A 16,665-nucleotide genomic window follows, 5' to 3' on the forward strand; every position below is an offset into this window, starting at 1 on the left:
CCGTGCAGCCAGTGACTGGCACAGAAGGCATCCTGGCTCCCGAGTCCGTGCTCTTGACGACGCCAAAAGCTGCTTCCTCCGGCGATGCCGCTTCTCAGATGTGAGACCGTGGGCAAGTCGTTTACCTCTTGAGACGTGAATTCCCTGCCTGTAAGGGGGAAAACAGCGCCCACCTTATGGGGCGGTCGTGGGGACCGAATTTAGTTCTGCGGTAAGTGCAAAGCGCCGGCACAGAGCGGTCACACGGCAGGTGCTCAGCGAGCGGAAGCCGTCATCGTAATTGTCACCATCATTATTTCTGATGTCGTTTGCCGGGGCTGTGGGAAGCTGGGGTGAGAGAAGGAGCTCTGGGGACGGGACGCCTGCATTTAGTCTCAGCTCTGCCATAGACTTCCCTGTGGTCTCTGGTAAGTTGTTTCCTCTCCCTGGGCCTCAGTTTTCTCATAGGAGAAATAGGCCCAGTCAGACCTGTCCTGCTATCTCACAGGAGTGCGAGGTCCAGGTGGAATGACACAGTGGGGAAGGCCAGGGTTACTTGTGTCCCCTGACCTCACATGCACCCTGTGACAGGGGGGGAGTCTCTGGAGAAGATTTCTGGGGGTGATTCCAGCCCAGGCTGCATCTGGGTACTGCTGTGTTTGGCCAATGCCACTCCTGGAACAGACACCCTGGCCCCTCGGACCACTGAGCCCAGCCAAGGCACTGCAAGAGATCAATCAGCCCTGGCCGTGGGGCTCTGATTGGTCCTGGCTGAGCAGGGCAAACACCAAGGTCACTTACAAGCCACAGGTTTCTTCCCCAGCCTCAGTTTGCAGCTGCTTCGGGCAGGGAATGAGCACCTCTGTCCCCCTAGGTAGAGGAGCCAGAGCCATGCAGAGTCTCGGGGCCCTACCTCTGCTGCTGGCCGCCTGCGTGGTGGTGAGCGCCAACCCTGTGCCGACACTGCCGGACATCCAAGTGCAAGAGAACTTCGACATCTCTAGGGTAAGGCTCGCCTCTCTGGGTGCAATGGCGGGTGTCTGAGCAGCTGGGTCGTGCTGGGGGTCAAGTCCTGTCTGCCTTGGGGTCTCAGTCTCCCCATCTGGAACTCCAGGGGTGGGTCTCGGAAAGCCCTTCCTGCCTCAGACCATCTGGAATTTGTTGAAGTGGCAACTCTATGTAGCCATTATTCTTTGGGACTCTCGCCTGACATTCTGAGTCAAATGTCCTCACATTCACACCTGTCCTCTCAGGCTCCAAGGGGAATCCATGCGGGGAAGGCTTTGTCCTGACTGCTGCCCCCCACCCCATGCCCCAGCACCGGGCTTTCTCAACTGTTCCTGCCCCACCCCGCCCCCGGGCCTTCACCATTCTCTCCCCTGACACTTCTCTGTTATCTTGTCCTGGGCATGTGGGTTATGGGGAGAAGAGAAACAGGACAGAGATGAGGGCTGGTGGGAATAAGCGGCCTGGCCAGGGCACCGTATGCAGGGAGTCCTAGGGCCGCATTCTGGCCCCAGCACTGCCCGAATCACTGTGACCTTGAATAGGACCTGTCTGCCCAGGGCTCAGTCTCCACGTCAGTATGAGGGGTCCTCAGACCCTCCGAGCCGTGGTGTCTTATAGATTTTTTTTTTTTTTTTACTTTTAGGGCGAAAGAAGGGTCTTGGATGCAGGGGCGGTGAGGAGCAGGGCCCTGGGGGGCAGCCTGGGATGGGGCAGAGCGGGAGGCTCATTGGCCCTCTGCAGCGACACGAGGGTTCGCTCAACTCTGATGCACAGTCAGCTCAAGGAAAGGATATACTTTCTAATGCAGCGCTATGGGCTGCTTGCCAGGTGGTGAGCGCCCTGTCCCCAGAGGGGAAAAAGGCAGGACTCTACTCTCGGGAAGCAGTGATCGATGGCAACCTAAGGGCACAGGGATTTGGACCATCTCCAAGAAGCGGCGCAGATCTTGAATCTCAGCAGAATAAGGCCTTCTGCCGGGTGGGTGGGATCCCATCTTGCCTCAATGCTTGAACTTCCACCATGAGGGTTCCATCTTCCCTCGAAGCCCTGTGGCTTCCAATTAGCTACAGGACGGTACCATTTAAAAGGATTAGTCACTGAGAGGAGGGAGGGGAGCAGGTGTCTACCAAGTGTTCTTCAAGGTCTGAGGCAAATCCAGATCCTCAGCGCTGTGCTGCCTCCTAGTTCTATGGAAAATGGTTCCACGTGGCCATGGGCTCCACCTGCCCATGGCTGATGAAGTTCAAGGACAGGCTGACCATGAGCACACTGGTGCTGAAAGCAGAACCGATGGGGAGGCGGATCAGCACGACCAGCACCCGTTGGAGGTGAGCTTGGGGGTGGCGTGGAATGGGCAAGAGGGACAAGGGACCAGGTCAGGCCTGCCCACCAACCCACCCTGGCTTCAGTCACCACCCTGTCCTGGGAGGTTACAGACCTCCACTTCCAGGCAGGCCTGCCCCTCTGGGCTTCTGATCCCTGCTCCGCTCCAGTAGGGCATCCCTTTGTACTCATCCCACTGCACCTAGAGGGCAATGCCCGCAACACTGTGCCTGTTTTCCAAGCCTCTCGTGCTCCTTGGCCATCCTTTAGCTCAGTAAGGGCACTTCCGCATGCCAGGCACCCAACTGGGAAACCTGGGCAAAAGCAGGTGGCCTAGAATCCTCTGTTGCCTTGAGCCGTTCGATCCACCACCAAGCCCCATCCATTCTCTTCCCAAATACCTCCAACCTGTTCACTTCTCCCCTCTTCCCTGCCACCACTTTGGTCCAAGCCCCTTCCTTCCTTTCCTGGCTGTCCACAGTAGCCTCCCTACATTTCTCTGCAAACCTCCTATTGAATCCATTCTTCACCCCGCAACCAGAAAGAGCTTTCGAAAATTCTAATCTGTTTAAACCTTCCCATAGCTCCCTATTGCCCTTGGAAATAAAATCCAACCCCTTCGACGTGGCCTTCCAGGCCCCTCCCAGAACCCACCGTTCCCCGCCCCACTCTCTCCCCTGCCGTCTGCGGCTCGCCCAAGCGGACTTTCTTTCAGTTCCAGGACACTCACTCCATCTTCTTGTACCTCTTGGCCTTTGTACTGTGTGTTCCTTCCACTGGGAAAACCCCTCCCCACCTCTCTGGGCTAGTTCCTATGGATCCTTCAGGTCTCATGTTTTACGTCACGTCCTCCAGGAAGCCCTCCCTGATCCTCCCCTACCCCAAGCCCAGGTTGCGTGCCTGCCTTTGTGCTCTCGGAGCACCACGTGCTCCCCCCGGCACGGCACACTGCCTGCCACCCGCCTCTGGCCTGCCCATCCATTCCACTCAATTGCAAGTTCCATGAAGGGACAGGGTCCGTCTTGCCCTCCTCTGTATCCCTGACATGTAGCACAGTGCCTGGCACATAGAAGCTGCTCAGTAAATGTTCTTAACATAAGTAATAATCATCATCACAACAATAGCTAAAACATGCAGAGCGCTTACTCTAAATGATATCCCATTTGACCCTCACGGCCACCATGTGAGGTAGAAACTGTCATTATCCCCATTTCACAGATGAAGAAACTGGGCAAGAGACACAGAGTAATGAGTGAACTAACACGTTAACTCGTCACTCTGATTCCCCAGTGCATCAGTACAACACGCAGATTTGGTTAAAGAAGCCGATTTTTAGTGCTGGATTTGTCAAGGATGGCATGGATTAGTCCCTTTTCTCTCTGTCCCTCTGGTCCCTCATATGTGAAATGAGTGTCTCCCGGGGCTAATGCGAGGCTTAAAAAAAGATATTTAAAATTGTTACTTTCCAAATTGAAAACAAAACAAGACATTCGGGAATGACTCAGTGAGAGAGCGGGGTGTCAGGACCAGAATTTCACTTTCTTTTGGTTTGTTCATTTCCAGAAAAGGCGTCTGTGAGGAGATGTCTGAGACTTATGAGAAAACAGACACCGATGGAAAGTTCCTCTATCACAAATCTAGTAAGTTAAGTCGAAGAAGACATCCACAGTCCTCTCCTTTGCTAAAAAATGCCTTTATGTCTTAAGCTTTTTTTTTTCTTTCTGTCTTAGCTCTCTCTGCCTATAGAACTTTTCCTCCCATTTTTTTCTGAGATGTTATTTAGCCTTCCTCCAAAATTCTTCCTTTTTCCTCCTACGCATCCTCTTTATTCTCCCTCCCACCCCCTGTGCTCATGCTCATGCACATCCAGAATTATAGTGATGGTGTGAATGCTGAGGATAACATCAGGATTTCATTCGTCTTCATGTTAAGGACTTGGACATGAATTTATTCATTTGTCCAGCAGATGTTTGTTGAACATGCTCTATATGTCAAATAATTGTGTTAGGGGTTGAATATATGAATGTTTGGGTAGACGGATGGTTGGATAAATTATTAAGAGAATAAACAAATGATTGGTAAATGGATACATGTATGGATGGCAGATAAGTGAGTTGGTTAATCAATCGATTGATGGTTTAACGACTAGAGGAAAGAAAGGAGAGAAAGAAGGAAGAAAGAAGGGAAATACAGAGGGAGGGAGGATGGAAACGGATGAATTTATGGATTGATATATGGGGAAGGAGGGTAGATAGAATGATAGTGGACAAATTAATGATGACTATATGGAGGAGATGGATGGATGGAGAGGGAGATAGACTGAAGATGGATGAATAGATACATGAATGTAGAGAGGGATTGGAAACAGCGGATGGCTGCACAGATGATGTGTGGGTGAACGGGTGAAGAATCTCAGGCTAGAAGAGCCTTCTGGTCACTTAGCCTTTGTCTTCCTGAATCTCCTGTGCAGAATGGAACGTCACCATCGAGTCCTATGTGGTCCACACCAACTATGATGAGTATGCCATTATTCTGAGCAAGAAATTCAGCCGTCACCATGGGCCCACCATTACTGCCAAGCTCTATGGTAAAGGCCTGGAACTAGATAAGCCCACTGGAGTTGTGGGTGGGAGGAGACCTGGGATTTAGGGATAGTGGACTGGGGAGGAGCAGGGAGTTTTGCTTTTTCCTTCTGACAAAACTTCAGTTAAGGGAAAGTTGTGATCATTTATTCTCCCCGAAGGAGGTAAGGCTCAGTCTCTCATTGGAGGTAGAATCCTCTTCTTTGGATCTCTTCAATTCCAGACCCAGAGAATTCTGGAGCCTCCAGGCCCTTAAAGGAACCAGTGGACAGAGCCATGTGTGTGGAGTTGGGAGATGTGGGTAGGGGCCCAGGAGGGACACCTCTTCCTCTTTCAGAGCTGATCTTTCCATAAGTGTATCGAAGAGAACAAATTGGACCAACGGTTTTCAAACTTATCCAAAATGAAAATCATTGGGCAAAATAATCTTAGGCCCTGTCAGCTGAGATGCCTGTGGTTCTAAGCATCTTCCCTGCTTCTCACTGGCAGGGCGGGAGCCGCAGCTTCGGGAAAGCCTGCTGGAGGAGTTCCGGGAGACTGCCCTGGGTGTGGGCATCCCTGAGGACTCTATCTTCACCATGGCTGACAGAGGTAAATGGAACCCCCTCCCCACCTCACATTCCTGTTCCCTTCTCATGCTTATGACTCTAGAGAACATCTTCCCAGCCCCCTATAAGAGGGCCTTTCTCATAACCTTCTGAGATCGGCAGGGCTACAGTCTCCATTCCTTCTTTAAAGAGAATGAAGCTGGGGCCCCTGGATTTGCTCCAAGTCACATGGCATGTACCCGGCAAAGCCCAGGCTAGAATGAATCCGGTGTTCACTCTGCTGTCACGGGTCTCAATGAGGTTATACTCGGAATCCATAGGCACCCGTTAGGAGGCAATAGAGTCTTAAAATTAAGAGAATGGGCTCCAGACTTACGGCACCGAAGTTCAGATTGAGCTGTGTGGCTTCTGGCTGGTCAGCCTTCCAGAGCCTCATTTTCCTCATCTGTAAAACGGGGACAATAATTCCTCCCTCGTAAGTTGCCGTTAGGAACCAATGAGATAAAACTGTTAAATACAATAGCTCTGTGCCTGGTGTCTGGTAAGTGCTCAACACATGTTAGCCGATGCCGTTCTTGGGATGGTGCTGATGAAACGGCGGGGCGGAAACGACACAGGCGGCGATGGTGGTGCAGCCGCCAGCCTGTCGCTTTTCTCATGAACGACCTTCGGCAAGCCCCGTGGGTGGAGCCATTCATGAAGTAGGATAACCCACAAGGCAGTCCCCAGCGAGACGATGCCCACCTGGCACACAGTCAGCAGCACTATGAAAGCAACAAAGCCCTCTCTACTCTAGGATGCCTCCCCTAAACCTCCCGCCCCACCACTAAGCTGGCCCAGTTATTCACCTGTCTCCTGTCCTCTGACCTAGGAGAGTGTGTCCCTGGGGAGCAGGAGCCAGAGCCCACTTCACTCCCAGTGAGTATCGCTTCCCCCCACTCCATCCCTTCCCTGCCCTCTTGGTTTCTGCTGCTCTTGCTTAGGTCCTGCTGCGGTGGTCGGTGGAGTCGCCGAGAGGGTTGAGGGAATGCAGTGAGGGGCATGGGTTTGACGCCAGACCCACTTGGGCTCAACCTGGGTTCTGTGATTTAGGCTAGTTTTGCTCCATCTGGACCTCACTTTCTTCATCTGTGAAATGGGGCAATTACACTTGCCTTCCAAGTGCTAGAATTCAATGACATAATGGGAAAAGGTCTTAGCATGGTGCCTAAAAGCAGTAAAATACTTAATGAAATGACTATACTCAATAAATGAAAATAAAATGAACTGATCTTTCTAAAACACAGCAAGCCTGAAGAGCAAACAACTTCTCAAAGTATGTCTTCTCTCATGCTGCTGTTTGATTTTTTTGTTTCCTTACTTTTGTTTTATTTTCCTGTTTTTTTGCCATACTGATTAAGCTTTAGTCATTCTATTTTTCTCTGATTGTTTCTCTGATAGGAAAATTATATATCCTAACTTTTTCTATTGATGTGTGTATATATCTATATATGTGTATATAACTATATATATTTATTTAGAAGCATATTCTTGAAAATGGAAAAAAAATACAAGAAATCAAAAAAAAGTCCTTATTCCTACATAGAATTAACACTTTAACATATTGTTTGCTTCTACATTAAAAAAAACTCCCTCTCCCTCCCCCTCACTAATATATGCTCATTATAAAGAATTAAAACAAAGCAGAAAAACATAAAAAAATAAGAGTTTTTAAAAAAATTCCGCCACCCCAAAACCACCAGCATTCACATCATTCCAGGAATCTTGACATGCATCCACGTGAGTAGAAGGACAGATAGAACAGGGTTTGGATAGACAAGTGCACAGATTTACATAAACTGCGACTACATGGAATTATATTACAGATGCTATTTCTAATTTTTTAAAAGCCTTACCTGTAACTTTAAAATTTTTTTAAAAAGAAGTGGACTTCCTGAATGTCAAGTAGATGTTTCTTCACCACAAGCGATTTATTTCCTCAAGAATGCTCTGAGTACATTCAAGGTTATGGAAAAAAACAACAACAACAACAACATTTGCTAGGCTAGCGCCATCGTTGGATATACTTTGAGAGGCTATCTGTTGTCTCGGTGACTTGAAAGACAGATGCTGGCACGCTCACACTTTGTCGCATCTTCTGTCCTCGTTTTCTTTTACGTCGTCCAGATTGCTACCGTCTCCGCTCTGCTCTGTCATAACTACCAGTCGTTTAGCAGTAGTTTCATGTTTTAATGACCCTGTGCTCACCGTTAGTGAATATGGCCACAGCGTCTCCATTCCCGAGATCCTGAGATTTCTTTCTATTACTCTTTTTAGTTAGTGCCATTTCTTTACCCAGGGAGTTGTTTCTGAGGTGTGTTCATGAGTGTTTTGATACCTGAATTCTTCCCTGCTTGAGCAGGTCTGCCAGGTGTCCTTCATGCTGGAATAATGTTTTGCAGTCATATTCTTGGGCCATGTTTTCTTTCCCCCAGGAAAAGCTTTGAATGCATTGCTCCACTGTTCTCAAGCACAGATCATTGCTGTGGAAAGCTGGAGGCCAGCCTGATATTTCTTCTCCTTGTAGTGACTTTGTTTCTTCTGCCCAGATACCTGAACGGTTTATCCTTGAAATCAACTTCTTAACAAAGACATGCCTGGGTGTTGAGAAGTCCATATCAAAACTCCTTGGAATACAGCATGCTATTTCCATCCACAGATCATATTTCCTCTGTATTTCAGGGAACTCTCTTGCACGTTATGGAATCCATCTTCCGTTCCCTTTGTTGGGTTTCAACGCCTTGGAAACACTTGTTCTTTATCCTGGAGCATCTTTGTCTTCCACATGCACTAGCTTCTCCCAGATTGCATTCATCTGTTTTAACTGAGATTCCCACCAACCTTCCTCCTATGACAGTCATTCCATTTAGCAGCATCCATTCTGTTAATTACAATTTCTAATTTATTCACTAGCTCTGAATTTTTGTTGTTTTGGTTCTCAATTTGTGTATCTAGGCCTGGGTTCTCTCTTTTCATCTTATTCTGTGGCTTACCATTTTATCTCTGAGTGTTGCTTTAATAAATGCACGCTCTTTTAAGGTCATTCTACAGCTCGAGGCCATTGAGGAACTTCCTTCTGCTCCTTGAGTTTCTTCTAAGTTGGTGTTACAAGTGGGGTGCCTGAGATTAACACCCGTGGAAGGGAAGGGAGGACTGAGCAGAGGGAGAAATAAAGCTGTGATGCAGTCACAATGCCTCAGGCAGGCCCTCTAGGGGGGTCTGGAACCAGGAGGGGTGTTCTGAGTTGTCCCATGATGGCACCAAGGGGTGGGGCCTTGATACCTCCATGTTCCTCTGTCTGGGAAGAGGATATGACTTTGAGTAAGAGGCTTCCTTCAGCTGAGCGGTCTCCATAGAGGCTGACAGCTGAGGGCTGTCGACAGCAGCATTTCCAGCCCCTGGGAATGTTAAACCCATTCCTGAGAGGAAGTCTAGGCAGTTCACGATAGGCTCTTTCTCTAGGTCAGCCTGTTTAGTCATTTATTTCTGAAGTGGGTAGTTTCTGTACCATTTCCTGTTACCTTGCTCCTGCTTAGCCAGTTTTAGCCAGACTTTCTGATGTGGTGGGGTGGGTGGTTTCATGACTTCTTGGCTCTTTTCCCACTAAATTTGAGCCTGGTGGGAAAATTAGTGTAAAGTCTGGGTATTTTGTGTTCCATCCACTTTTCCAAAGTCCAAGGTTGGTTGCAATACCCTCGTATTGCTCTCTCTTTTGAAGGACTGCTAAATACCCCATGTGGGCTTCATTCCACCTGGCGGGGCTGGCAATGATGCGCAGGGGTCCCAGGTGACACCCTCTGAGCATTAGATTGTTTAGCTCCAGAACCTTCACTTAGAGCTTCTAGTCTAGTTTCCTCTTTTCTTCCCACTAGTCATTTTTCACTGCTGCTCTACTAGAAGAGGGGGGAAAAATAGGGTTCCCCTTAATTTCCCATTCTCAAGATTTGGCAGTTAGGGAATTTGATGACTTTCCAGGACTGGGAGTTGGAGGGCAGGGTTAGGAGGTGAACCTTGCTGACCATCCCATTTAGCTCCAGCATATCTCATTTCTTTCCTTAGTTGGCAGTTTTAGTTTTTGCTTTAAATTGTGCCCCTCTCCTTGTTTAAGATTTGGGGACTAGTATTTCTGAATTCACATTTTGCTAATTGTTAGGTATTGGAGAGGGCAATTTTGAGGGGCATTTCGGTCTGCCGTCTTAATCCATATCTCAATGTAATTTGTCTTTATCAATGTCAAGAATGAAATGATAACTAATGATACCCTTGCAAAAGAGAGGAATCTGGTACATTTCCATTTCTTCTTTCCAGGCTTCCCACATCCTTGTTTTTATGAATATATTCTGAGACTGATGTTTCTATTTCCTACCTTTTGCTTTGAGAAATCTTTTAAACATTTACATTAAACTGTATGACCATTTTAATAATAATGTAATCTTACCTCTATATTTTATTGGCTTTATATTTTACCATCATTTCTTTGCTATCACATCATCCATTTTCTTGTATTTAGATTCTCTTCTCAATTGGTTGGAATATTTCAATAAGTAACTTTTTTTTTTCTAGAAAAATTCATAGGTGGAAAACTGGATCCTTGCCTGTTGGAGAATATGTTTATATCACATGGTCAACAGCTTGGGTGGGTGAAGAATCCCTCGGTTACCACCTTTTTCTTCTTATAACCTAAGATATTGCTTTGCAGCTTCTGTCATTAAATGTCATAATTTACTCTGAGAGACTTTTAATTCTTTGTCTCTAGGAAATGTCTAGGTAGGGTTCTTCATTAATTTTGCCTCATTCCTTTCGAGCTCTTATAATTGGACAACTCAAGTCTTTCTATAACTGAGAAAAGTTTTCTTCTATTATTTCTATATCGATTGCCTCTCCTTTTAGAATTTTTATTATATGAATTCATTTCTTCTAATCTCTAACCTGCAATTTATTGTCTACTGCATTGTTAAGTTCAACAAAATCTTTTCCATCTCCAATAACTTTCTACCTCTCTTGTATTATTCATTTCCATAACTGTTGGCATCTGTTATATTGATACAAAGTCATGTTTTAATTTCATTGATGGTTTAAATTTTCTCTTGTTTCTTATTATAATTCTGTGTTTAGTGGAGCTATTTCTCCAGCTCAGTCTGATTTTTTGAGCATGATTTTTCTCCTTTCCTTCATTTTAAGGAAGGCCTGTATGCGATCAGCTTGAGATGAGTTCTGGCAGACAATGGGGTCCCTGATCACAGCTTTCACTTACACCTTCAGAGAAGAAGGGGAAGTTGAAAGTTACCATAGTTTTACTTTTTCAGATTCCAGGTCTTACTTGCGGGCAGGAGGACTACCTGGTGTCCAGTATTTCCCTTCTTATCCCTTCTTTAATTGCCTTGGGATATTACCTCAGGGGACTTTATACTCAGAGACCCCTTCCACAGCTTAGATATCTTGCTCTGCTCTGCAGACCTCGGCACCACAGCTAGGAGTGTCAGGGGCAGCCTTAGGGTCCTTCTCCTTACTTCCTTCCTAGATGGCTTTTCCTTTGCGAGCAGCTGCCTTTGTTGGCAGCCCTTCCTACAAACCAGTCACACCCATACTCCATTGTGCAGAAATGCCTTTAAGTTTCTAGTATGGGAATGTTGCCCTTCCCTGGTTTCCAACTTTAGGGTAGATTTTTCTCCCCATTATTTTATTTTCTTTGGCATTTCAACTGGAAGTTTGATATGTAAGTATTGTTATACCTTGAGATTCTGATTTTCCCTTCTGTACCAAAAATCTGTCCTGTGATGCCCATTCTGGAATTCAGGTCGATGCATTTGGGAAAACAGTCCATTAACCATTGTAGTAGCTGTGCTTCTGCCTATACCATGATTCTCAAAGTAGATGGTTTGTTTATGTATTCCAGGGGTGCAGGTGAGCAATAGCGGCAAGGTCCTTGCAACTTCTTTTTCTTTCCCTTCCCCAGAGAGCCAGGCGGGCTGTGCTGCCTCAGGAAGAGGAAGGGTCAGGGACTGGGCAACTAGCAACTGATTTCGACAAGAAAGAAGGTAATGATCACTCACCTTTTCACCCCCTTCTGCCATACTCCAGAAAGGGCCCATGGCTGCCTCGCCCCTAGCTGCCCTCACAACCTTGAAGTCTCTTATGTCTCTGCTAGACTCAAAGAATGAGCCTAGAAAAGGCAAATCAAGTGCTCTGCCTTGTACCAGCGTTTGTAGGGGGAGAGAGGAGATAAGGCACAGTCTCTGAGGCGAGGATCTCTCAACTACACAGTGAGAAGCTTGTCCTTTCTGCATCACCATGTGGCCTCCTAGGCTCATCTATACAATGGGATAACAGCCTGCCGAGCTGACCATGGGGACTCTTGTGGGCGCGGGTGGAAGGATGTGAGGATGATTTGCATAGTTGACAGTGTTTACGAACAACTCATTCAGCATACGCTTAAGCCTGCTCCACCCTAGACCCTGTGCTCAGCACTGGGGTCATAGAGACAAACCACCTACATCTTTTTGGAACTTCTAGTCTAGTCTAGTAGGGGAGGCAGTCAAGGAAGAAAGTGATGGACCCAAAAGGGAGGGTTGGCTAACAGGCTGGGGGAACTCAAAGGACAGAGGGTTAAGGGGATCAGGGAAGAAGCTTCACGGATGAAAAAGTCCTGCCATGTCCAGGTACCAGGTAGGGTTTTAGGGAGGGAGGCGTTCCGGGGGCAGGAACAGTGATAGCAACATCATGGTGGTGGGACCTCAGTGAAGAGGTCAGCCTGGTCAGCACGGGTGCTGGTGAACGTATCGTCAGCTGCTATCATGACAGAGTCTTTGGGCAGACAAAACCAGCGGGTGGGATGGCGGGTCTGTAGGTCGCTGGTAAATCCCATGTTACGGAGTGGAGCGAGCATGGACTTTAGAGTCCAAGAGATGTGGCTTTGAACCACAGCTCTGTGTGACCCTGGGCAAGTCACTTAACGTCTCAGTTTCCTCATCTATAAAATGAATTGATACGCTTTCCTCTGAGTGCGGAGATGAACAATAAATGACACGATGCACGATAAGTGTCCAGCCTGGTGACAAGTGCACAGGAAGTACTCAGTGAAAACTGACGTTCTGCCCCTCCCCAGATTCCTGCCAGCTGGGCTATGCAGAAGGTCCTTGCCTGGGGACGATCAGTAGGTTTTTCTATAACGGCTCGTCCATGGCCTGTGAGACCTTCCAGTATGGTGGGTGCCTGGGCAATGGCAACAACTTTGCTTCGGAGAAGGAGTGTCTGCAGACCTGCCGAACTGTGGGTGAGTGCAGGCCCTTTGCCCCCGTGCACGCCATACCCCATAGCGCTGTCCTCCCAGCAAAGCACCTGCCAACTGAACAGGTAGTATGGAATTTCAGGGCAAGGGTCCTTATGTCATAGGAGTTGCACATTTGGATATGGGTGACCTTAGGCAAATTTTTCTTCTCGTGGGCCTGAGTTTCCATCTAAAAGAGTGGGACAAGGTGGTCTAGATGAGCAGGTCCCCTAATTCAGGCCCGTTGCCTCAGGTCAGCCAGTCCTCAGGATTACTAACGCTGTGTGTCCCCCTCCCACTCCACAGCGGCCTGCAATCTCCCCATAGTCAGTGGCCCCTGCCGCGGCTACCACGAGCTTTGGGCATTTGATGCTGTCCAGGGGAAGTGCGTCACCTTCATCTACGGGGGCTGCCAAGGCAATGGCAACAAGTTCTACTCGGAGAAGGAGTGCAAGGAATACTGTGGTGTCCCTGGTGACGGTAGGAGGCCCTGTGGGTGCCAAGCTGGGCCAAGGGGTTGTTGGGGTCCAGGGAGAGAGCCCTGGTAGGGAGGGGGTGCCTAGAGAGCCGAGTTCTGAACTCTACACCAGGTAACCAGCCTATTCACTCTCTGGGCTTCAGCTTCCTTTCTATAAAATGGGGCCACAGCATTGGCCTTACCCCAGGTGGGGTGGGGCACTTGGCAGGCGTTGGCCAGGCACAGGCTGAGGGTGTGCAGGGCAGATCGAGGAGCCCAGCTCTGCAGGTCTCTAACTCCGGCGCTGCCACATTCAGGCTGGCCACACTGGGCAAGTGCCGATTTGAACCTTGGTTTCCTCTTTTGTAAAATGGGACAAAGTATGTACTCCCCAGACTTCACTGCCTAGCACAGTTAGGACTCAGCTAACGGCAGCTGTTACTGATAATGATGGTGGGGCTCCAGCGAGACCACAAATAGCATCCCAGGGCACAGTAGCCATTTAAGATTTCTGTGCCCTATCTCCCAACTGGGAAATGACACCTAAAGTAAATCAGAAGAGGAAAAACGTCAGATCATTCTGTGCGGTGCACTTTGGAGATATCAAGTTATTGGGCAAGCAGAAGCTTCTAGAAGGCCTCAGGCTCAGGCCCCAACTCAGCCCAAGCTGCCTTTCCTCCTCCATGAGGCATCCCCTCCCCTGACCATCCCCTCAGGCAAAGCCCCTCACCTGCCCCCTGAGCCTCTCTCTCTGTCCATAGGGGATGAGGAGCTGCTGCGCTTCTCCAACTGACCAGTCCAAGGCCAGAGTCCGCAGGCCAGAAGACAGCAGGGAGGCTGTGGCCAGTGTCTGTTCTAGGGCCCCACATTGGGCGGGCTGGCCCAAGAGACCTGGGTTCAAATAAAAACCAAATTGTAGACTCCTGAAATTCCATGCCTTCGCCGTTCATTGTCCTCAGTAGTATAACGTGGTGGCAAGAGGGGCAAGTGGGACCATGAGTGACCCAGCCTTCCCCAGAAGTGAAAAGTGGTTGGAAATACGACAGAACTGTCTTCGGACATTGAGACTGGCTATGCAAATTAGAAGTCACAGCTCTATTTACTCCATAGTAGCATAAAAATAAGATTATTTTGCTTTCAAAAAGCTAGAAGAGGCAAAAACTGGGTACTTGTTTCTGGGAGGGGTCTGACGGGTCATCAGCAACCCAGGGACAGAATAATTATACCCTAGTGTACCCAGGCGGCTCAATGCCTGAAAAATTCCCCCCCTTTTTTTTTTTTTTGCTGCATGAACCCCCTTCCAATGTTTGACTTTGGGCAGAGCCATGTCCCCAGCACCAGCTGCCAGGAACTGAAAAATCTCAGCTGTTTCTCCACCAGGCCTGCTAGTTCCCCTCTCCTGGGATCCTCACTCTGGCCCTTTGCCTCAGAAGGAGAATATTCACTGACCTTCACGTTGTGTCTTGACAACGAGCAGGGCCCTTGGTCAGACCCAGTAGCCCTTGGTCTGGCCTGGTTTCTCCTCCCTTGAGAACAGGCGGGCCAGGCCATCCAGGGTGCCTCGGGCACCAACTTGGCCCAAGAACATGACTCTGGAAGCCTCCAGTTTAGACACCCTGGATATAAACATGCAGTTCATAAATATCTCTTGGCTAGCTCCATCCACCAAAGCCCCGCTGGATGCGGCTGCTGCTGAGGGAGCGAAGCCTCAGCTTTGGGTGTCTTGGAAGTGAAAAGCTGATCCAGCAGCAGAAACCCAGGCAAGAGCCAGCGCCTCTTCTCCGTGGGGTGACTAACCTTGCTAAAGGCTGGGGGTTCAGTCAGTCAAGGTTTATCCTCATGTCATTAGCCCATTTGCTGAAGACACTCGGCAAGAAGGAAGGAGGGAATTCCACTTCTGTTGTTGAGGGGATAAAACCAGAAGCAAGGATTTGGGTGTAGAAAGCTTTGCAGATCCCTTGGTCAAATCACATCAAGTCTCCCCTCCTGCTTGGGGCTCCTGAGTTCCAACAGAGAGGACAGTCCTGAGGGACAGTCTTTGTGGTCATGGCCAAGACTCTCTGAGCAGAAGTTGGAGGGCAGTAGGTTCAGGGAGAAGTGACAGGCAGGCTCTCCACCCTGGAAGTAACAAATGTCATCACATCCTGCATCCGTATCTCCAGTCATGCCTCATACACCAGGGACGGCCACCTACGGCAGTTTGAAGGTGCCACTCTGAACAGGGATATTCTGAAGTGGCCTGAAGAATAAATGTTTAAACCACAGGGTGCAAGCCACGGGTGCGTGGGCCAGCTGGTGGATGGGGTATATAGACTTTTACAGTTCCGAATTCACCATTTAAAAACTGAGCTTCCACATGAAAATCTGGGTTTCTCAATTCTCTAGAAAAATAAGTTCCAGCAGCCCCTGTCCTGGATTCTGCATGCGAAGGGCTGGGAGCTGAGCTGAGTCAGCCCCTGTAGATAGTACCCACCCTGCGGTTCTCCAGCCCTGCCTGGTCCCGGAAGCATCTGTTTCCATGGCATTTACTAAAGCCTTCGCAACAGAAAGTTCCATTGGCTCCTTCTATTATCCCTTAGGGGTGGAGTGGGACTGAAGCGCATCTGCGACTTCAGTCAGGAGTCCGTGATGCTCATCTCAGAGACTCCACGGTCATTCTCAGCAAAGTGTTGCCCTGAAATCTCACGATTCACTCATTTGTTAAACCAAACAAACAAACAAAACAAAAAACAAAACAACAACAACAAAACAAATATGGCTGCTTAATAAAGAAACACGTCCTTTTTTGAACTTTATAAAATCCAGCCATTGGAAGGCTCTGCGCCAGGCTCCAGCCTTATTGGATCGCGAAGTTCCAGAGTGTGGGGAACATGCTTTCAGCTACAGTAGGACTCCCAATTTTTGTTTTAGACGGCATAGAAACTCGATTAAACTTCATTTGCCTGCTCAGGAATGTCCATGTCACAGCAGGAAACTCCCATGTGGTTCGCAGGGCAGGGCTCGTGCCCTTTGGGAGGCTGGTCCAGCTTACAGCCTATATGTCGTTACGTACACGATTTGATGAAATTTGTTCAGCTGATCCAAGGAGAGCACCCCGCATGAGGCTGAGGACAGGGATAAAGCTGGGAGCTGGGGTGTCTAGCATCCCAGCAACTTGGCAGCAAGGTGGTGTTTTACCTTTGGATGGACATTCCAGCAGCAGCAGGCCAGCTTTAGGAGGACCTGTCGCCCCTCCCCACCCACTCAGGCCACAGTTTGTCTTCCGGTGGCACCTTCTCTCCAACTCGCCTTCAGCTGGACTCATTTAAGTAAAGCACTGATGTGCGTTTGTCTGTAGTGTGAAACTCTGGGTGAGGCCTGCGGTGGGGCAAGTTCACCCAGGCTGGTCCCTTGCAGTTCACCATGGAGGGTGGTGCTCACAGATGCCATCAGCAATTTGGCAAAGCCACAGACGCTTTTACC

General features: G+C 48.7%; 1 protein-coding gene across 1 annotated transcript; it reads left to right on the plus strand.

Annotated features, from left to right (window-relative positions):
• The first annotated feature begins 787 nt into the window (after positions 1-787).
• Positions 788-14,132, plus strand: LOC107500752 (alpha-1-microglobulin/bikunin precursor). Its single transcript, XM_016126268.2, has 10 exons — positions 788-984; positions 2,173-2,315; positions 3,874-3,950; positions 4,781-4,897; positions 5,382-5,483; positions 6,312-6,358; positions 11,436-11,517; positions 12,585-12,752; positions 13,053-13,226; positions 13,965-14,132. Exons 1-10 carry the CDS (start codon positions 832-834, stop codon positions 13,994-13,996), a joined length of 1,095 nt encoding a protein of 364 aa, XP_015981754.2. The 5' UTR covers positions 788-831; the 3' UTR covers positions 13,997-14,132.
• Positions 14,133-16,665: the final 2,533 nt, after the last annotated feature.

The sequence above is a fragment of the Rousettus aegyptiacus genome, unplaced genomic scaffold (assembly GCF_014176215.1).
Source record: "Rousettus aegyptiacus isolate mRouAeg1 unplaced genomic scaffold, mRouAeg1.p scaffold_m13_p_3, whole genome shotgun sequence".
Classification (NCBI taxonomy): domain Eukaryota; kingdom Metazoa; phylum Chordata; class Mammalia; order Chiroptera; family Pteropodidae; genus Rousettus; species Rousettus aegyptiacus.